The following is a 23,203-nucleotide window of genomic DNA, read 5'->3' on the forward strand; positions in this document are numbered from 1 at the left end:
AGAACACTGCTCAAAAAAACCCAGAATACTCAAGAAGAGGGTTAAAACTTAGTGTGAAAGTGTCGAATGACGTCCAATTGACGTCATATTTATAGGGATGAGGCGCAATACGGCCTCTGGGGGTCAATACGGTCCGTATTGAAGTTTTGAACTACAATACGGCCGTATTGAATTCAGTACGGCCGTATTGAAGTTCAAAAAACCTCAATACGGCCGTATTGAGTTCAGTGCAGCCGTATTGAAGTTCAGTGCAGCCGTATTGAGTTCAGTGCAGCCGTATTGAAGTTCAGAAACTTCAATACGGCCGTATTGAGTTCAGTGCAGCCGTATTGTAGTTTAAAATGTTCAATACGGCCGTACTGAACTTTTGGGAGGCCGTATTGGGCTTCATTCCCTCCACTTTCTTATTTTTTGCTACTCTAAGACCTCTAAACCTACAGATTGTCATCCCACGGTCTTCTAAGAGTCCCTTTGGCTGACTTTCCTTTGATCTTCGAGAGTCTTCGAGTCTTATTTCCGACCCGGACAATTTTAAGGGTCTACAGAACTCATGTAATTCGGATTGGGTTCATGGTTGGAAAGAAGTTTTGAGGTTTTCGGGGGTTTCTGGTTGTACATGCACCGGGCGCAGTTCTAGGCGCCGAGCGTGCATTTATCAGGGACTACCACTATCAAATCACGTCGGGCGCGAGGCTAGTTGAGCCGGACACGATTTGAAATGGGAAGTCTCTTAGTGGACCACGCTGGGCGTAAAGGGAACCACGTCGAGCGTGCTAACAGACGTGGGCCTTGTGTTTTGGTTGCTGATATGGTGTCGGGCATGATCTGAGCACGCTAGGCGTGGAGACTCACTGGGAGTCTCTGTCTGAAATTGCGTCAGGTGTGGGATAAATGCACCGAGCGCTGAGACCTTTGTAGGTCTCTGTTTGAGTTTTGTGCCGGGCGCGATCTAAATGCGCCAGCCTGTGATCTATTTGAGGAAAGCCTTTTATAATTGAATTTTTTATGAAACTTTTAAATGTTGAATTATATCATCTTTTGATATATATATATATATATATTTGGTATGGAATGTGGCATGGTTATGGAAAAGATTTCATGTAATTATGGAATATGCTATATGTGTTTGGTTTGGAAAGCTAATAGGGTATAAAGGAGTAAGGTTATGGTATGGATTGGGAGATCTCTTGGTGAGATCTGGATATAATCTTTGGGAAAATATAGAATTTGGGAATCCCATGGTGAGGATTCCAATATGGAACTTTCTCAAGGATTATATAATAAACCATTTCAGATGTTAGGTGGATTCTGAAGTACTCCTCTAAATATTCTATTTGCTACTGGTATGGGGGCAAGGCCGAGTAATACCGATGGATGAAGTGGCCAGGATCACCAGGGTTACGTGACGACGTAATCCAACTGTATATTTTCCATGAGAGGTTAGGTGTGTGACATGGGCAGGTGACATGTTCACTAATTCAACACTTGATTTGGATGTGTTGAGGCCAACATTTGGTTTGGATGTGTTGGCTACTTTATGGGATTATACAACGGTGTGACGTTTGTTTGGATATGGAATATGTATACATATGGTATGGATTGTATACATTGATTATGGATTCTTCAATAATATAGATTATGTATGCATTGGTATGGATATGTATACATTGGATTTTGGATTTGGTTTATATTTGCATGGAGATAGACATGTAATACTATTGTCATTTCCTTGGTACGGATAAATGTTGTTGATGAATATCTAGTTTGATGATATTTCATTTATATTGTACTATGGTTGGTTTTATACATGCTAACCCTTATATTTTCATGATGTGGACTGTGATGATCTCATTATGTGGGGGAGCAGATCAGGTGTGAGGCTTGGGATGACAAGGAGTCTTTTGGTAGCTGCTTTGAGAAGTGACTAGACTTAGAGCTTGACTAGCACCTAGGGTGTATTATTTTGATGTCTTCATGATGTTGTATATATATATATATATATATATATATATATTCTTTTGGATGACTATATAACCTTACTGATGATGATTCTTTTATAAAATTATGTTTTATATGATGAAAAAAATTTATACGTTATTGTATATTTACACTCTAGTGTAGTTGGCCTTTGCTCTATTTTCTTTATTATAAATTATTACTATGTGTTGTTTAGTTGTTTGTTGGTGTGGCGACCTAAGGCGGGTCGTTACACTTGTTGGTATCAGAGCTGGTCAAGTCTCTTTAAGGTTTGTGGGAAATGGTCTTGTTATGTTTCTGTTGTGAGGAAATGGATTTTGAAAAGGAATTACTTATGGGTTTTAGTGTAAACTCATGGGTTCCTTGATCCTTTATCTTGACTAGGATGGTTGGTAGGGGAAACCATTCTAATCCTTTTTCAGGCATGGATGAGCGGCAGATTGCTCAAGCTATGGAGCTGATTGCTGCTGCTATTGGACAACAAAATACTTTGTTGGCTCAGATGGAGACCAACCCGTCTGTAGGTGAAGCAGCTAGGGCTGAGGTACCGGATGAGTACAGGGGTTTGTCAGAGTTCAGAAAAGGGAATTGTCCTCAATTTACAGGTGTTGATGGACCTGAAGTTGCTGACCAGTGGATTGAGGAAATGGATAAAATCTTCAGGCTGATGGACTATCTAGAGGAGAGGAAGCTAGTTTATGCTGTTTATATGTTGGTGGGTGAGGCTAGTTTCTGGTAGAAAGGTGCTCAGACTATGATGGAGGCTAGAGGGGAAGCGGTAAATTGGGAGAATTTCAAAAGGGTGTTTTTAGAGAAATATTTTCCAGATAGTGCCAAGTATGCTAAGGAAGCTGAGTTTTTGAGACTATAGAAAGGGAATATGTCAGTACAAGAATATGTGGTCAAGTTTGAACACTTGGCTAGGTACTATTCTCAAGCTATTACTGAAGCCTGTGATGGCATCCTTACTTGCATGAACTTGAGATGATGAGCAAGGAGGAGGACGCCTTCTCCAAGGATCAAGTTCTTCAAAGGTGGACCAAGGTTTTAGGGTGGATGATGATGGAATGGACGAAAATGAAGGTTGGGTAGAAGGTGTTTAAGGAAATGCTTGAGAATGGTACTCTAGGGTTGGCTCACTTCATGATGATGAAGGCCACTTCTAGGGTTGTTTCTCTCAAGGTGGAGATGGTAGGGTTTGGCCGAAAATAGCCAAGGGTGACTAAGGAAAGATATAAAGGCACTAAAGGCTCTCTTTATATTCAATATCCAAAGTATTTACAAGGTGTGGGGTGTTGGGTATTTATAGGAGGGGAGACATCTAGGGTTGCATTTGGAGTAGGCAAATGCATTCCAAATGAAATGCAAATGAACCCTAGATGCAACTTGGTGGCCAAGGATGGAATCTTTGGGTTTAGATTGGCTATATCTAGGTGCATGATAAGACCATGCAACCTTTGCCCTCCACTTGGGCCTAAGCCTTTCTAACACCAAAAATAGATCCAATGAACACCAAAAAAATGTGTCACCCTTCTAGTTAACACCCTAGCCCAAAATTAAAAACCCTAATCATCTAGAGCACCCCATAATACAAGGGTAAAAAGGGAAATACAAGGGAAAATAAATTCTACGTCCTAAACACCCCAAAATACAAGGGTAAAATTGGAAATACAAGTAAAATAAATTCTATGATTAAAAAGAACTTAGGAGCTAAGGTCCAAAAGTGGTCTCACTAACCCATTCCTCTTGCCTCCTTTAATATATCACCTCTTGGCCTTCTCGGCCTTAGTGTTATTCCATCAGCCTGGAGATGTAGGAAATTCAGTGAGGGATTAAGGTATGAGTTGAAAAAGACTATTGTTCCTATGGGGATTGTGGAGTTCCCAGTTCTAGTTGAAAAAGCAAAAATAGTTGAGAGGTTTGAAGGAGGAAATAGAGTGGCAAAGGGTCTAAAGGGATCATCTAGATTTGGTAGGGGAAACATTCACAAAAGAGACCATCTCAGTTTCAGAAGGGGAATGCTAATAAGAAACCAATGGAGACTACTACTACAGGAGGTGTTCAGAGTTTCAGATGTGGAGGCCCACACATGATGAGGGATTGTCCTATAAAGGATTATGTGTGTTTTAAATGTGGCATGGTGGGTCACATGGCTAAGGATTGCAATGTAAGAAATAATCAAGTTAGAGGGAACCAGAAAGTGGATCGGCCTACTGTAGCAGGTCGTGTCTTTGCTCTAACCGGTGCTGAAGCTGAAACGTCAACTGAGTTGGTAAAGGGAAATGGTAAAGCTAATGGTAATGATATTTCTATTCTATTTGATTCTGGTGCTTCACATTCCTTTATTTCTTATGAATGTGTGGCAAGGTTAAATTTGGTTGTGAGTTCTTTGTGTGTAGATCTAGTTGTTTCTACCCCAGCTTCAGGGTCTGTTTTGACTTCTGAGGTTTGTTTGAGATATCTAGTGAAAGTAGAAGGGCGTTGTTATAAAGTGAATTTGTTTTGTTTACCTTTATCTGATTTGGATGTGATTTTAGGGGTGGATTGACTTTCTGCCAATAGGATTTTGATAGATTGTTCAGAGAGGCGATTAATCTTTCCTACAATTGAACAGGAGAGATTTATTTCTAGTGGACAGGTGGATAGTTTGTTTAAGGGTGGAGCTCTTGGGTTTATGATCTTATCTTTTATCAATTTAGAGAATGAAAAGTTGTTGAATAGTATTGATCTTGTTAGAGATATTCTAAAGGTTTTTCCGGATGATGTTTCGTGGTTACCACCAAAGCAAGAGCTAGAGTTTAGTATTCATCTAATACCAGGGGCGGGACCAGTGTCCATTTCTCCTTATAGGATGACACCAACGAAGTTGTCTAAATTGAAGAAGTAGGTTGAGGAGATTTTGGAGAAGTAGATGATCAGACCTAGTGTGTCTCCGTGGGGAGCACTTGTGTTATTGGTAAAGAAATTGACAGGCAGTTAAATAAATTGACAATCAAGACCTAGGGTGATGGACTGTCCAGAGGAGAGGAAGCTAGTTTATGCTGTTTATATGTTGGTGGGTGAGGCTAGTTTCTGGTGGAAAGGTGCTCAGGCTATGATGGAGGCTAGAGGGGAAGCGGTAAATTGGGAGAATTTCAAAAGGGTGTTTTTAGAGAAATATTTTCCAGATAGTGTCAAGTATGCTAAGGAAGCTGAGTTTTTGAGACTGTAGTAAGGGAATATGTTAGTACAAGAATATGTGGTCAAGTTTGAACACTTGGCTATGTACTATTCTCAAGCTATCACTAAAGCCTGGAGATGTAGGAAATTCAGTGAGGGATTAAGGTATGAGTTGAAAAAGACTATTGTTCCTATGGGGATTGTGGAGTTCCCAGTTCTAGTTGAAGAGGAAAAAATAGTTGAGAGGTTTGAAGTAGGAAATAGAGTGGCAAAGGGTCTAGAGGGATCATCTGGATTTGATAGGGGGAAACATTCACAAAAGAGACCATCTTAGTTTCAGATGGGGAATGATAATAAGAAATCAATGGAGACTACTACTACAGGAGCTATTCAGAGTTTCAGATGTGGAGGCCCACACATGATGAGGGATTGTCCTATAAAGGATTATGTGTGTTTTAAATGTGGCAAGGTGGGTCACATGGATAAGGATTGCAATGTAAGAAATACTCAAGTTAGAGGGAACCAGAAAGTGGATCGGCCTACTGCAGCAGGTCGTGTCTTTGCTCTAACCGGTGCTGAAGCTGAAACGTTGTCTGAGTTGGTAAAGGGAAATGGTAAAACTGATGGTAATGATATTTCTATTTTATTTGATTCTGGTGCATCACATTCCTTTATTTCTTATGAATGTGCGACAAGGTTAAATTTGGTTGTGAGTTCTTTGTGAGTGAACTATTTTGGATTATTTTTAAAAAATCTTATTTTCTTTTGTAAATTATTAAAATATTTTAAATTATCAACTCTTAAAATAAATATTTTTAAAATATTTTTTTTATAAAATAATTGAGCTATTTGAGATATTGAAATAACTATATTTCGATTATTTATTCATTTTTTTTTACTAGAGTCAGTTCAAAGTCGCTGTGGCCCATAGTGACTTCAAAGTCCTGGTGGCCCATAACGACTTCTATTTATTTTATTTTCAGAATTTTCTTTTTTATTTTTTTATTATTTTGTTTTCCTTCTGTTAGTCACTTATGTTTTCATTTTTTAAACATTTTTTTCAGAGTTTTTTTTCTAGAGTTTTTAAAAGTTTTTCTTTATAAAAATGGATTTTTTAATGTTAATTATTTTTATTTAAATTTATTTTATAAAATACTACTAATTTATTTTTGGTTGAGTGAACTATTTTGCATTATTTTAAAAAAATCTTATTTTTTTTTTGTAAATTATTAAAATATTTTAAATGGTTAACTCTTAAAATATATATATTTTTTAAGTATTTTTTTTAAAAAAATATTTTTATAAAAATTGAGCCATTTGAGATGTTGAAACAACCAATAATGACACTACTATAGACGCTATAGCCAGTAGGGACTTTTGCATGACTAAATTCAACTCGTTTTAAAAAAAAAATACACGTGACATTGGTATCTTTATGACCCATAGCGACACTATAGTAAACACTCCAAAGGTGTAAATAGTTTCAAAACAATCTCATTTATGTAATTAGTTTTAAAAAAAATCCTATAATAATCAATCAGCCAGTGTTTTAAGACATATAAAACAAATTACACATAATATATTCAAGCTAGTATATTGATGTTCTCCTTTGAAAGATACATTAATATATAACATACAAACTTTAATAATGTTAATATAATTTAATTATTATTTAACAATTAAATATGCAGATTAAAATCATCTATCACCTTTAGATGTATAAGTAATATAATGAAACACATTTGATTATAAAATCAATTTTCAGATGATTCATAAATGACTTATAATAATAAATTTTAATATACTTATAAATTAACAATTACATTAATTGGTATTCATTATTCTGTGAGTACTTGAATTAAATCATCATTAATTTAAAATTAAATAAATTTAAAATTTTGGCCACTTTAAACACTTAATTTTCATTTAAACATTCTATATTTAATAGATATATCGGCACAAAAGACTTTCGATTACTAGATTTTCTATCTTAAGTTGAACATCTTTTATCATTATTATTTTGCTAAGTATATATTTTTTTCCTGAAAATTTTCATAAATATTTATAGCAGGAAATACCGTTAATTTCCTTATCCAGTTAAGGAAGGGTATTGAGGTTTTGAAAAAAAAAAAGAAGAAGCTTTGTGTTTCCCTGAATCCGTATAAAATAAGCAGAGCGGAGGGCAAAGAAAATATTAATATATAATAATATTTAGAAAAATTTATCAAATCTATCTGTACTATCTGTACTGCGAAGCCGTGCTTGAGCTCGGCATCACAGCGCAGATTGACATCGGACATGCGTTACGCGACATCGGCCAAGACAAAGGCCCATTATCTGGATAAGCTATAACTGATCTCAGGCCCAAGGCCCAGATAAACCCTAACTCACACTAAGGTACGTGCATTACTTATACGAGACCCATATACCCACAAACACTAACTTTAGCATCGAAGTCTTTTTTGCAGGTGCCACCCCCACTTTGGAACAGCAAGCGTACCCGACAAAGGAGGCTCACCAATCTTGCCCAACAGATCGTCCCTACGACCAATCTCCGGTAATAACATTTGGCGCCCACCGTGGGGCCGATCGAGACATCTCTTATCGGCCACGCTTATGGTTTTCACCCGAAACCATAGTAGACGAGCAATAGACGACCTAGATCACGCAACATGAATGGAAGGTGAGGCAGCATTGAGGAGACTGATCGAGCAGGTCGATCAAATACGGCAACAACACGCCGTCGACCTGGAAAACATCCGTGCCAGGCACGAAGCCGACCTAGAGGCACTGCGCGCTGAGAATGAGCGCATTCGCGCACAGCTTCGTCGGCGTCCTTCTAATCAACCCCCTCAACTGAGTAATCAAAACGAGGAAGAGGGGCACTCGGTCTCCCAGCCACTGACTGCACCTCGGGCGGTGACCCATAGGTCTACTGTTCATCGATCACACGCTCCGATGAATAGGTCAGACCATGAAGTCAACAATGCACCTACTCCAGGACATAGGGTGAACATCCACTGCCATCCTTTTGTTGACGACATCATGGAGACGCCCCTTCCCTTTGGTTGAAAGCCTCTCATCATCGACCGTTATGACGACACTACTGACCCAGATGAGCACATCGACCTATACGTTACACAGGTAAATCTGTATACTAACGAGGATGCTATTTTGTGTAGGGTTTTTCCTACCTCACTCAAGAGAGCAGCACTCGCCTGGTACACTCAGTTGTCGCCAGGGTCAGTCGATAACTTTGACACTTTGGTAAGGCGATTCACGGCGTAGTACGCAACGAGTCGACCTCATCACATCACATCCGCCGCCCTGGCCCGCCTCAGGCAGGGCGACGACGAGCCATTGAGGACGTTCATGGAACGATATGCTAACATCTCGGTCAAAATCCGAAACCTGAATCCCAAGGTCGCCCTACATGCCATGCTCATGGCGCTCAAACCAGGACCCTTTATTGACAGCCTGTGTCGGCGACCTCCACTAGACATGGACGAACTCCATGCCCGAGCTGTAGGGTACATTCAGATGGAAGAGCACTATACTTTCCGTGACCAAGTTCGTGGAAAATCTCAGGCAAAGCCGGACCATGGCCACAAAGACAAGATGAAGGTCACCAATGACAGCCAATTCAAGAAGGCTGCTAGGGCAAACAAAGGAGGGAGGTATGACTTCTACACCCCCCTAAATGCGCCTCGAGTACACATCCTGGAAGAGGCCAGCAATGCCAACCTGCTCACTCTGCCACCACCCGGACACAGTCCCAACAGTGCGGACAAACCCAAGCATTGCCGATACCATAGAAACTATGGTCACACAACCGAGGAATGTTGTACGCTCAGAGACCGCATCGAGGAACTTGTCCAAGGAGGGCACCTCAGATAATATGTCCAACGACAGCAATCTCACAGAGGAGGCTACCACGGACGAGGACGAGGACGCGGCCGAGGTTCTAGGACTCGAACTGACCAACCCTCTGGCTCCCAACAAAACATGGGCAGAGCAGTGCAGGCCGAGGTAAGTCAGGATACAAGGTCGGCTCCCTTGCGAGGAGTTATCAATACAATTGCAGGTGGCTTCCCAGGGGGAGGTTCCAGTAGCTCGGCACGCAAAAGGCACTTGCGGAGCATCAACAATGTCCATACTACCACCTCGGCCCCGCACAACAACACACCACCCATCACCTTCACAGACGATGACTACATTGACATCTGTTCAAACCAGGATGATCCCATGGTCATTGCAGTGGAAGTCGCCAATTGGGAAGTCCACAAGACGTTGATTGACCAGGGAAGCTCAGCTGACGTCCTATACTGGCCGACGTTCCTAAGGTTAGACATTCCTCACTCCCTTATCCAGCCTCACACAGAGCCCCTAGTCAGTTTTGCAGGAGAGCGAGTTCACACTCGAGGGAACATGGATTTGCTGACAACCTTTGGGACCCCTCCTGACTCAAGGAGGATCATGGTCCGATACCTCCTTGTTGAGGCCAACACATCCTACAATATAATCATCGGAAGGCCGATGTTGAACCAACTCGGAGCTGTGGTATCTACCCCACACCTGACGATGAAATTCCTAGGGAGTAATGGCAAGATCATCTCCGTCAGAGCAAACTAGAAGACAGCTCGGCAATGCTATGCTGAAAGCTTGAAGGTCTCGCCATCCGAGGAGCGCCACAAAAGTGACCCTCCTACAGTAGCTCACATAGCCTAGGTTGACATCACTGACCTGGATCCAAGGTCAGAATCCCATGACGAACGACCAAGTCCCATTGACGAGCTTGATGACCTTCAAGTCGGTAAGCTCCATGGACAGTGTACAAAGATAAGCCGACAGCTAAACCCGGAGCTACGACAACAAATTGAAGCGAAATCTCCAAGAACACTGACCTTTTTGCATGGTCCAGCGCCGACATGCCAGGTATAGACGCTAACTTTATCTGTCACAGGTTGGCAATCCACAGAGGCCAAGTCGGTGGCCCAGAGAAAACGGAAGGTCGGCGGTGAAATGCGAGAAGCTATCATAGCCGAGACGCAAAAGTTAATAAAGGCAGGATTCGTCAGGGAAGTCCGGTATACCACGTGGCTAGCGAATGTGGTACTCGTTAAAAAGAGCTAGGGAAAGCATGCCCCAAAGACTCATACCCCTTACCGAGCATTGATAGGCTGGTCGATGGAGCATCCGGGCATGCCCTCCTCAACTTTCTGGATGCTTACTTCGAGTACAACCAGATCATGATGTACCCACCGGATGAGGTGAACACGTCGTTCATCACTGACCACGCCAACTTCTGCTACCGCGTGATGCCATTCAGCCTCAAAAACGCGGGAGCCACTTACCAAAGGCTGATGGAAAAAGTCTTTCACCAACAGATTAGACGAAATATGGAAGTCTACATCAATGACATGGTGGTCAAAACCACTTCAGTCGAGGCTCATGCCGCCGACTTGGCCGAGGTGTTCAGCCAGATCAGAAAACACAACATGCGCCTCAACCCAGAGAAGTGTGTCTTTGGCGTCCAGGGAGGTAAATTTCTTGGCTTCATGATCACCAGCAGGGGAATTGAAGCCAACTCGGAGAAGTGCAAAGCCATTATACAGATGCAGATTCCGCAGACTGTCAAGGACGTCCAACGTTTGGCAGGAAGGTTAGTCTCCCTTTCTCGCTTCATCCCCAGGTTGGCAAAGAGAGCAGGGCCCATCTTCACCCTACTACGGAAGCCAAAGAAGTTTGAGTGGACCGAGCAATGCGAAGAAGCTTTCAAAAGCTTCAAAGTTTTCCTCACCACTCCACCAATCCTGTAGAGGCCAGATCATCACGCCGACCTACTCCTTTACCTGGCCGTGGCAGAAGGCGCGATCAAAGCAGTCATAGTGCAAGAACACCAAAAGGTAAAAACGCCCATTTACTTCATCAGTCGAGTCCTTCAAGACACAGAAAAACAGTATCAGATAATTGAGAAGCTTGCACTAGCACTCGTCACCGCAGCTCAGCGCCTCCGACCTTACTTCCAAAGTCACCAGGTGGTCGTCAAAACCGACTACCCGATCAAGAAGATCTTGAGAAAACCAGAGCTCGTCGGGCGCATGATAGCATGGTCAGTAGAGCTATTCGAGTTCGGCATCCAATATGAAAGCCGCGGCCCCTTGAAGGCTCAATGCCTGGCAGATTTCGTGGCCGAACTCACCCCAACTTCGGCTGAAGAACAATAGGTGTGGACTTTACACGTTGATGGATCCTCCAATTCTAAAGGTAGTGGTGCAGGTATCATTTTGGAGGGTCCAAATAAAGTGACCAACAATCAAGCAGAGTACGAAGCGCTTCTGGCAGGGCTAAGGTTGGCTCGTGACCTCGGAGCGTAGAGAGTAAGTTGCAACAGCGACTCGAAGCTCATGGTGGAGTAACTCAGCGGGCATACCAGACCAAGGACACCCTTCTGTAGAGGTACTTCCATGCAACATCCTAGAAGATCTCGTCCTTCGATGAGTTTACCATACACCATGTGCCCTGGGAGCAGAATGTCAGAGCCGACCTCCTGTCCAAGCTCCCCAGCATAAAGCGCCCCGGGAAAAATCGGACCATCATAAAGGAGACTTTGAATTCACCCAGCCTAGACGACAAGGTCGTCAACGCCAGTGACAGCGTAGACCGAGGATGGATGGCAGGCATTTGGAACTACTTAAAGGAGGGTATTCTGCCCGACGACAAAGATGAAGCACAGAAGATGAGGATAAGGTCGGCTAAGTTCGTCATCATTGGGGACGAGCTGTTCAAACGTGGCATCTCCACTCCTCTGCTGAAATGCCTAGCAGAGTCCCAAGCCACCTATGTCGTCGACGAGATCCATCGAGGGATCTGCGGGAAGCACTCTAGGGCCTGCTCGATGGCGACCAGGGTACTCCAGGCTGGGTACTACTGGCCCACACTAAAGTCGGACTACCAAGCTTATGTACAAAGGTGCATGGAATGCCAACAGTTCAGCAACACACATCGACAACCACCTGAAGTCCTCCACTAGATGATGTCACCATGGCCTTTCGTCCAGTGGGGAATGGACATCCTCGGACCATTCCCCCCTGCGAAGGGGCAACTCAAATTCCTCCTAGTAGCAATCGACTACTTCACCAAGTGGATTGAAGCATGCTCACTTGCGAAGATCACCGCCGAGAATGTCCAAAAATTCACTTGGAAGAGCATCGTTTGCAGGATTGGCATCCCACATTCCCTCGTCACCGATAACTGCAGACAGTTCATCATGCAGAACTTTGAATACTTCCTCCGAGAGCTCGGAATCAAGCATCTTCCAACCTCGGTGGAGCATCCCCAAACCAATGGCCAAACCGAAGCCGCGAACAAAGTAATACTCTGGGAACTCAGGAAGCGACTAGGAAGTGCCAAAGGACAATGGGTCGACGAGCTCCCTAGCATCCTCTGGGCATACCACTGTACCCCCCAATCAATAATGCAAGAAACTCCTTACAGGCTGACCTACAGAGCTGATGCCATGATCCTAGTGGAGGTTGGCGAAATGTCTCACCGACGTCGTACCTTCGACAGTGAGCAAAACACTCAAGAAACAGAAATTAACCTCGACCTCATTCACGAGCTCAGAGAGGAAGCCCGGATCCACAAAGAAGCCTGCAAACTCTGAGCTTCTAGGAGATATAACACGCGAGTTCGAGCTCGCTCTTTCCGGGTAGGTGACTTGGTATGGCGACTACTAGGCGAAGCACGAAGAGACTCGTTGAAAGGGAAACTCGCACCTAACTGGGACGACCCATTTTGAGTTAAGAAGACCTCGAAAACGGGGCATACCGACTAGAAGAGCTCAACAGAAAAACCATCCCACGAACTTGGAATACCACGCATCTCAAGTTTTACTTCCGTTGAAATGTACAAATGGGTTATGCACTCTTTTCCCGACTCAGTCTTTTGTCTCAAAAAATAGAAAAATGGGTTTTGGCTAAGAGGGTTTTTAACAAGGCATACCCACAACATCAATAAAAGTGAATCATTCGACTCATTTCTTCTTAAATTTACACCGTATTGGCAAGAATCATACCATGTTAAACCAAGGTCAAATTCGAACGTTGGTGCGAATTACTTTATGATTAAGCCAAGGTCGAATTCGAACCTTGGTGCGAATTACTTTATGTTAAGCCAAGCTCGAATTCGAACCTTGGTGCGAATCACTTTATGATAAGCCAAGGTCGAATTTGAACCTTGGAGCGAATTACTTTATGATAAGCCAAGGTCGAATTCGAACCTTGGTGCGAATTACTTTATCCTAAGCCAAGGTCGAATTCGAACCTTGGTATGAGTTGCATTACGCTAAGCCAAGGTCGAGTTCGAACCTCAGTGCAAAATATCATGCTAAGCCAAGGTCGAATTCGAACTTTGATACGAATTGCATTACGCTAAGCCAAGGTCGAATTCGAACCTCGGCACGACCCAAAACCAAAAAACACAGGTCAAGATTGAATCTTCACAAGCCAAACTTGAGCCTCAAAGCAAAAGATGAAGAACAAGTTTCGAACGTGTTTCGAACCCTAAAAATGGGCTACAACTAAGCTTAAAACTGAACTCAATTCTGAGCGTAAAACCAAAGGTCAAAATAGAACCATCAAGAGCGCAAGATAAAAACTCAGAAAAACAATATATACACAACAAGTTTGTCAATACAAAGCATGAGTTCAGAAAGCAAGAAAAAGGAACTAAATAAACTAAAAGTTATTACAAAACAGCGGCCTAGGCAGTGGTATTCTCGCTCGAGCTATCAGGGAGGTCGTCTTCCTTCACCAGCCGCCCAACTCGCACCTCTTTCTCTACATGCATAGCAGAAAGGTCGACCCCGGGTGCAAGCAACCTCGCCTGACGAGCTGCCTTGACAAAGCCCTTCTTGTGCTCCACCAAAATAGCTCACTCAGTCTCGACGAGCTTTCTCTCTAGCCCCGCCTTAGCCGCGACCATCTTATCAAGGTCCGCCCTCAGAGCTGCGAACTCCTCTTCCTTACCACCAAGAAGCACCTCGTCACAGACATGCCTCTCGGCCGCTTTTGCCAGGTCAGCCTTCAGTGACAAGACCTCATCTTCTAGGGAGCGCGCCCGGCCTCGAGAACTATTGGCAATCTCTTGAAGCTTGCCAACCTGGGCAGCGTAGACCTCGTTAGCCCTCAAAGAAATCTCCAAAGACTTATGAGTCCTTGCGAGATCCTTCCTTGTGGCTTGCAGCTCGGCCTCATTCTTCTTTACTGCCTTGCTCAGGGCGGCCCCCAGAGCTCGGTTCTCCTCCTCTAGGGGCTGAACTCGGCTCCTAGCACTCTCGAGCTCCCCTTACAGCTTCGACCACTTGCGTTTCCAATGATCCACAATGGTGATCGACCTCTGCATGAAGACCTCCGCAGAGTCTAGGCCCTCCACTACCCCGATCTTCTCGGTAATTGCCTTGTCAGCCGAGCGGAGTGAACCTCGAGGGTAGAAGGTCTCGGCGGTCACCTTCGAACTCCATATGGAATCCACATCCGATGACACGCTCACGTGATCCAACCTCGACAAGGGGCGGTTCACATCGAAGCGCTGCGCGATGAATTTCCCCTTTGGAGCCCCCGACGAGGGAGGAGGCGGCACAGCGGATGCAGGACTCGGAGTTTGGGTCACAGAGCTCGGTCCCTCCCCGTGGACCTCGGTGAGATTTGAAGAGGGAGCCGCCTGCTCAGTAGTTGAGGCATTCAGCCCTGGCGCCTCTGAGCTCGGCTCCACCCGCGCCTCGGTGGCAGCTGGCTCTGGCCCCACCCACACACAACACGAAAAATCCTTTAAGTTATAAAGCAAGAAAGTCACGCAACGGGGAAGAAAAATAATAAGAGAAAAGACACAAACCTGCACCTCACAAGCGACCTCCTCCACGGCCACTCTAGCTGATCCCTCAGGCTGAGGACTCCCAGTCAGGTCGACCGGGTCAGCATCGGCGACCTTTGAGGTCACTTCCTCAGCCTCACGTGGGGCTGAGGTCTCCCCAGCCTTCTTCTCCCCCCTCTTTCTTTTTCTACGAGTTTCAAGGGAAGCAACCTCCTCTTCGCCGACCTCGGGGACCTTGATCTCGGCCATATTGTACTGGGCTTTCAGCTCGTGCCGCTTGCTTCTGCCCATTATACCTGCAAGCACAAAAGCCAAACACATAAGAAAAAGAAAAAGAAAGAAGCCCTAACGACTAAGGATGACGAGGTACTCACTCTCTAAACCCCTCTCCTTGTTCGCCAAGTTAGCAAGCGGCAGGACGAGCTTGCAATCCAAGGGACGAGGGAGCACGACCAGGTTGGCAATGGTAGCCGTATCCAAATCCGTTAGTTGGAGACCACTTGACCCGTTGAACTTGATCAGATTCTGCTGCCAGAAGAGAGGGAACCTCGGCAACCCACCGAAATGGAATACTTAATCCTTTAGTGGGTTAGCCTCTTTAGGCAGAACTCGGAAGAACTCCTTTTTGAAGCTCTTATATGACTAAGAGTAAAGCGAAAACAACCCCCCAGCCTTACTCCCATTCAAAGACACCCAACCAAGGGGAGGCTCACCCAATTTAAGTTGGTAGAAGTGGAGAAAAACAGGCAGTGAAAACCCTATTCCCAGGGCCGAGCACAGGACTTGAAAAGCCCTCAAAAACCCCAACTATTGAGGTGCAGCTGGCAAGGAGCCGCATTGATAAAATTCAAAAAATCACACTCGAACTGAGTGAAGGGCAGGCATACACCTAAATCCCTAAAAAAATACTGGTACATGTAGAAAAAGGGAGTATTAGGGGTACCCCCCATATACACACGCTCGCCGGGCTGACAAGGCTCGAGCCAGATGAGCTTGGAAATGGATCCTTGGCATATCCTGAGCGATTTCCACATCGCATTAACCTCAAGGAATGATTTGAGGAAGCTTTGGAACTCTCCGACGTCCCCTCTGACCCGTTCATATCCAGTGATGACGGGAAAAGAATCCCTAGGGTTATTCCCACCCCTCTTCTTTTCAGCGGCGGCCGTCTCGTCGGCCACCACTTTGCCGCACGCCTTTCCCTTGCCCTTGGCCGGTGCAGAAGGTGCAACACCACTATCACCAGCCATCGAAGATAGAAAAGGCTCGAGAAAGGGGAAAGATGAAGAAAGAAGAAGAGGGAGACCAGTAGAAAGGAAGAACGGGAAAGAAGACAACAGAAAAGGAAGTACCTGGTACTCCTCCTCCGAAAGTGACCTTAACGGCGACTGGGTTGCCAGAAACGGCGATGACAGAGTCGAACGAAGACGATGAAAGGAAATCTGCAGAGTTCGGCGTGCACGAGAAGCCAAGAAAGAAAAGGAGTGAAAGAGTAAAGTGAAGGGGAGAAGGTGCGAAGGAGGGAGGGAAAAAGGGGTTTCCCAAAATTGAAACGGAAACAACACGTGGAGAGAGAGGAACAAAACTGACGACACATTAATGGAGCCCATTATGATGACTGCGCCCATCATTACATAACCGTCACCTCCCATTAACACGCCGCCCATGCGTTTCGGGGAACGAGGTGACACTTATGACACATGGCGTCACGTTAGAGGAACGCACGCGAAAAGTCATGACCCTTCTTCAAGCTCGGTATTAACTCCTCGACCCACGGTCTTCGAAGCTCGGGGGGCTAGTGTACTATCCGTACCGCGAAGCCGAGCTTGAGCTCGGCATCACAGCGCAGATTGACATCGAACATGCGCTACGAGATATCGGCCAAGACAAAGGCCCATTATCTGGACAGGCTATAACTGATCTCAGATCCAAGGCCCAGATAAACTCTAATTCACACTAAGGTACGTGCATTACTTATACGAGACCCATATACCCACAAACACTAACTTTAGCATCGGAGTCTCTTTTGCAGGTGCTACCCCCACTTTGGAACAACAAGCGTACCCGACAAAGGAGGCTCACCAATCTTGCCCAGCAGATCGCCCCTACGACCGATCTCCGGTAAGAACACTATCCATATATAGATTGATATAATATAGAATACTGTTATATACTAGTATTTAGTAAATTAGTATCAATAATAGTATTATTTAGTAATAATATTTATAATTAAAGCATGTGCCGCTTCCCAAACCAATTCAGGATTGAACCGAAAAATCGGTTTGATGGAGGTGTGGAGAGTGAACTTGATAACATTGCATATTTGGGCATCAATTTTGTCACAATGTGCTTGTTTAGTCGCTACAACAAATTCAGCTCTACTTGTGAGGTGATCTTGGTACCCCAAACTGCTGTAGAAACCGAGACGGCGGATGCAAGTTGAATAAACCTGAAACCTGAAACACTGAACAACGACGTTAGTAAATTTCCCCTGAGGCGTGTGATGGCACTGACCTTAAGGACTTATTCACGATAAACGCGCAAGACCCCCAGGATACAACAGGGTTGTCTTAGTGATCTGAGGAGCAGAACTGGCAGGTGAAGTTTTTGAGAACTCAGAGAGAGTGAGAGAAAAGAATTCGGGGGTGATAATTAAAATGACGTGCCCGTATGTATAGAGCCTCAGAAACCCTAATAGGATCTGACTGTGAAGGAAATTAACCCGAATTAATTAAGAGAATAAATCTGTATAACTAAAGAAAACTAATCCGATTTTTTAGTGATAAGATTTGATCGGTTTTCAAAATAGAATCAAGTTTGAATTTTGAAATGGAAAAACGGTCATATTCGGATAAGGTTTCTTTAATTAATTTTAAGAAAAATTTAATGTAATCAAAAATAAAAATATTTTCGGATTTGATTATCGCACGCGCAGGGGGGGCAAATTGACAGATTTGAACTACAATGGGCTCACAAGGCCCATTCTCACATGCGCGAGCCCACCACCCATTACTTGCCTCTTTGGAAGCTTAAAGAGCACTTTAATATATAAAGGCTCTACATATAGGTGAACCAAGCAATGTGGGACTATTTCCTTTTGAAATATCACATATATGTGCAATAACTGCTACATAGGGTGATGTAGGAATTTCGGAAGCCTGCGTCAAATAATTAGAGCCATCCAATTTCTCAATAGATAATGAGAGAAAATTGGAGCATCAGGCATAGTAGGGTGATGTGGAAAGCCAGCTGTAGCCATGGAAAAATTTTCCAGTACAGGTCAAATGATGAGGAGTGAGAGAGGAGAACTCGAGATGAACATGGTTTGCCAAAAAATTTGGTCATGGGAAATAGTGGGTCTGCTGGGTAGATATTGTTAAAAGGGTGCACTTCTGTGAGGCTCTAGATACCATGTTGAGAGTAAAGAGCAGAGGCACAAAAGATGAGCTGACATTGTGTGCCTCACAGAACAACTTTATATATGTGCTCAATTCATTCAATACACATGATTAGGAAATATTTTATTTACCCTAAATAAGATATTTTGTATCTATACAATAAGTACTAAATATCATGATATTATTCACAACATTTTTCATGTTTTTTTCTGCCAAGCAAGGGTACAGCTGGACCAGGGATTTGAATAGTGAGGAGCTGTTGGAGCAATTGCCTGCTTTGCAGCAGCTACTTTATCGACTTGTTAGATAGATGGTTTCTCAAATGAAATTTAAAATTGAGATAACATAGTTATAATGTCAATCATTTTATAATAATACAGAATGATGTGATTCTTTTTTTTCTCTGAATACACCTCCATTCTCATTTTTGGGTTATGCAAATCTTCTACAATCTTCATTAAGCATTTACCAAGCTTTACATGATATTTGAGTATTTTAACAAGATGTGGATCAAGATAAGGTGATCTTTTGATTACAAGGTCCCAAACACCATTTTATTCCATGGATTTTAATTCTTTTTTCATGACATTTAACCACTTTTCAAAATTATCATAACTTACAGTTTATGAAAACGAAACTAGATTATAGTCATTAATGCTTAAGTCAGTTTCTAACTCATATAGATATATCATATAATTCAAAATAATTGGTCTCTTTTCTCTTTGAGACCTCCTTATTGTTACTTCTTACAATTCTTCTACAATAACTTTATTCTAAATCATGAATTCATTAGTGTTGTTATTCTTCATAGTTTTTTGACACAAAAATTAGAGGAACACTTATTTTATTGCTAGATGTATAAGTTAAAAAAACTTGCACTCTAACTTCATTAACTTCCACTTCTTGTGAAACTGTACTCCCATTGATTTCACCATTTTCAATTTCAATAATTCTCATACTATGATTAGGACAATAGAACACATACCCCTTTGATTTTTCTATATTATCAATGAAATATCCACTAATTGTTCTTGCATTAAATTTCTTTCCTAGCGGATTATAAATCCTTATTTTTGCTTGACAACCCCAAACATACAGGTGACTTAAATTAGGTATCCTACCAGTCCACAGTTCAAAAGGTACCTTTAAATTTTCCTTACTAAGAACCTTGTTTAACAAATACATGACAATTTGAAAGGCATACATCCATAAATACATGAGTAAAGGTGAACTGCTTAACATATTACTAACTATATTCATTAATGTTCTATTACGCCTTTGTGGTACACCATTTTGTTGTGGTGTACTTAACATTATTTATTGTGCTCAAATGACACATCTCTAAAGGTGTGTAGTGAATAGACCTTGATGTTGTCTAGTTTCATTATATCTTTAGTATACTCACTACCTCTATCAAACCTATCAGCTTTCACCTTTTTATTTAATTGTCTTTCTATTTCATTCAAATAAAATTCCAAAGAATCCACTACTTGAGATTTCTCATGTAGTAAATAGACATAACCATAATGAGAATAGTCATCTATAATGAAATATTTTTCCTTTGTGAATGAATTGATATCAAAAGACTCATGTATATCGGTATGTACAATTTCAAGAAGCTGAATGCTTCTAGTAGCTCATTTTTTTGTATGTTTTGTTTTGTTTTTCTTTAATACAATCCATACAAATATTTAGATTTGAGAATCTAGATTTGGAATAATTTCATTCTTAATTTATATTTCAATTTTTTCTCTAGAAATTTGACCTAAACATTTATGCCATAAGAAAGTATAACATTCATTTACTAAACTATGTATAGTGCAAATGTTATGATGCAAAGTTAAGAGGTTTCTAGCATACAAACCATATAAATTCAATTTAAATAAACCACCACAAAGAATACCAATATCAATTAGATGATTAGTTTTTAAATAAACTAAAAATTTCATTACCAAAATTAAAAGAGTATTCAATAACATCAAATTTTGACAATCCAAATTCCTAAATAAACTAGGTACATAAAGACTTCCCAATAAATCTAAGTGATGTCTAGTGTCAAAGATTAAACGATAAGCCTTTATTGTTTCCACTGGAGCTTTCATTTTATTCTCTATGAAGACGAGTTTCTCATTTGGACTTATGGTTTGGATTATGTGAATCCCTACATTGTACAAGAAACATGAGTTGTACATTCAAAATCAATCTATTAGAGATGACAAATAAACTCGTACCCGTGGATAATACCTGAACCCGTCCCGACTTTGTCGAAGAATACTGGACTTGACCGGATATGGGTAAAACTTGAAATATTAAATCGGGGACGGGCATATACTTACCCGTCCTGTTCCCGTCCCCATCCCCGATTTAATACCTGTCCTTGTCCCCGATTTGATTATTTTAAAGAATTTTAATATTTAATTATGTGTGATTGTTTATTATGATGTGAAATATTTGTGGTTTTTTAATTATTAAGAAGTCTCTTGACTAAAATATGAGATAGACACATAACTTAATTACAATTGTAATATAATGGAAAAATCAGTTAAAAATACTGTGTTTTTTATTATAAAAAAATTAATTAATTATTGACAGGTATGTGTACTGATATATCCGATACCCGACGGGGATGAGACGAAAATTATATACCCAACGGGTATGGGAACTGGGATGGGGATGAGTTTGAACCACGGGGACATGTATCATGAAACATGTACCTGATTCGTTGCAATGCCTACAGTCTACCATGTATTATGGGGTACTTGAGTTAAATTTGATTCAAAACATATATAAGCATTAAACTTACCTTTTTTTTTCAAATCATGCCTTACGTTTTTTACAATTCTTTTGTAAGTGTCCAGATTTACCATAAAAATGGAAATTATTACTCTTTGATGCTTTTTGATGGATTTGTGCAAATGCCTAATTAATTTTTAATGGCCCCTTGCCTTTATTATGTTTCTTTACAAATTTATTTTTAGCTCTTTGATTCCTTTAGTGAATTACATAATGAATTGAGTGATTGCCTTGATTTTTAAGCTTTGTTTCCTTCTATATTGTGCAATTCATGCACATTCCATTTTCTCATGATATTATACCTCATTTGAAATGGACCATACTCAGTTGGTAGTGATTTAAGAATAAGTTGTATAAGAAAGTTCTCATTCATAATCATTCCCAAGGATTTAACTCTTATTGTAATCTTTGTCATCTCAATGACATGCTCAAACATAATAAGTGAACTATCAAATTTTATGGTGGTTAGTGTACTCATTAGTGTCCTAGCAAGAGACTTATCAGTTGTTTGAGAGCATTCTTCCACTAATCCCATAAATTCTTTAACATTTTCAGTTTTATAATGAAATTTCTCTTTATCACTACTTGAGTTAGTAATAGCAACAAGCTTCTCTTCCAATATATCAAAGTCTAGATTCAAGACATGAAGGTGAAATTGGACTTGCTCTCTGACACCCATTCTACCCCAACATATATAATATAAAAATATAAAGAAATAGTTCTCCAACTTGGGTAAAATGGTTCACAATCAAAATATTTCCAATATCCAAATAATTTAAAAAAAATATTTATAAAATATATGTTCATAAATTTAATTAACAAACGAGTATAAACTCTAATAATAATGAAATCAACGTTCTAAAATCCCTTGCCCTGATGTTACATTATCAAAGCAATCCCATGACTTAACTATTGGCACCTTGAATACGACTTATGTCCGGATTTTTCTCACCTAAGAACAACCACAAAATGTACGGTGAGAAAAGAAGATATCTATATGAAAAACACAATAGGGAATTCCCATTAAACAATCTCAATTTAATATAATATGCAAACGCAATATCCATCATTCAAACATGCTCAATATCATCAACTCTAAATCAACCCATTCCACTATCTCATCACAAACCATATATACATCGGGTCACTCATCCAACACTATATCACGCACATGCCCATGCTGACACATCACATGTCTAGCATTGTGTCACACACATGACTGTGCCAATACATTCCACTACTAGTATCGTATCACGCACATGACCGTATCAACGCATTACACATCTAGTACTGTGTAACTCATACAACTGTGCCAAAGCATCATAGCACATTCACAATTCAATCCAATATCTCATACACAAACCAACATTTCCACATGAACCAAAAGAATCATACACATATCTTGCAATTCACAACTAGTTTACATCACATCCAACATTCACCAAAACACACATATTAACCCATAAAACAATTAACAAACACATCATAAATCCACAATATCCATTCAGACTCGTGCCCAACAGAATTAGAATTTTGCCTAGCATGGCTCAACCCAAGAGCTCATGCTTTTTCTCATGCCTGGCAAAATTATGATTTCGTGCTACGAGACTCAACCCGAGAGCTCTTACTCTCGCTCACGCTCAACAAAATTCTAATTTTGCCCAGCGAGACTCAACCCGAGAGCTCTTGCTCTAGCTCACACTTAACGCTAAGAGATCACATCCGGCGTTTAGGTATGGCAGAGACCTCTTTAAGGAATTACGCCCGATGAAATCTTAATTTTGTTCAGCGTAAATATTCTAGAAATTTACATTCGTCCTATGAATGTACGCTTGGTGCTAGGAACTAAGACCGACACTATCATGAGTTTCTACAACCCATAAAACACGAACAATACGTACCCAACCCCACATTCATCATACAATCACCCTTTTTACATTTTAATTGGTCAAAAGTTATCATACTTACTTAAAAATACAACATCATACAATAATTATCCAAAA

At 41.5% G+C, this 23,203-nt stretch overlaps 1 protein-coding gene across 1 annotated transcript; it reads left to right on the forward strand.

Moving 5' to 3' along the window:
* Window positions 1-11,809: 11,809 nt before the first annotated feature.
* On the forward strand, window positions 11,810-12,169 carry LOC145953327 (uncharacterized). Its single transcript, XM_083067267.1, has one exon. The coding sequence runs from the start codon at window positions 11,810-11,812 to the stop codon at window positions 12,167-12,169; it is 360 nt and encodes a 119-aa protein (XP_082923393.1).
* Window positions 12,170-23,203: the final 11,034 nt, after the last annotated feature.

Source organism: Cajanus cajan, chromosome 11 (genome assembly GCF_000230855.2).
Source record: "Cajanus cajan strain Asha chromosome 11, NIPB_CcT2T_4, whole genome shotgun sequence".
Classification (NCBI taxonomy): domain Eukaryota; kingdom Viridiplantae; phylum Streptophyta; class Magnoliopsida; order Fabales; family Fabaceae; genus Cajanus; species Cajanus cajan.

Coding starts and splice junctions, on each gene's coding strand:
- LOC145953327 (XM_083067267.1), top strand. CDS start 11,810: ATGGCAGGCATTTGGAACTACTTAAAGGAGGGTATTCTGCCCGACGAC.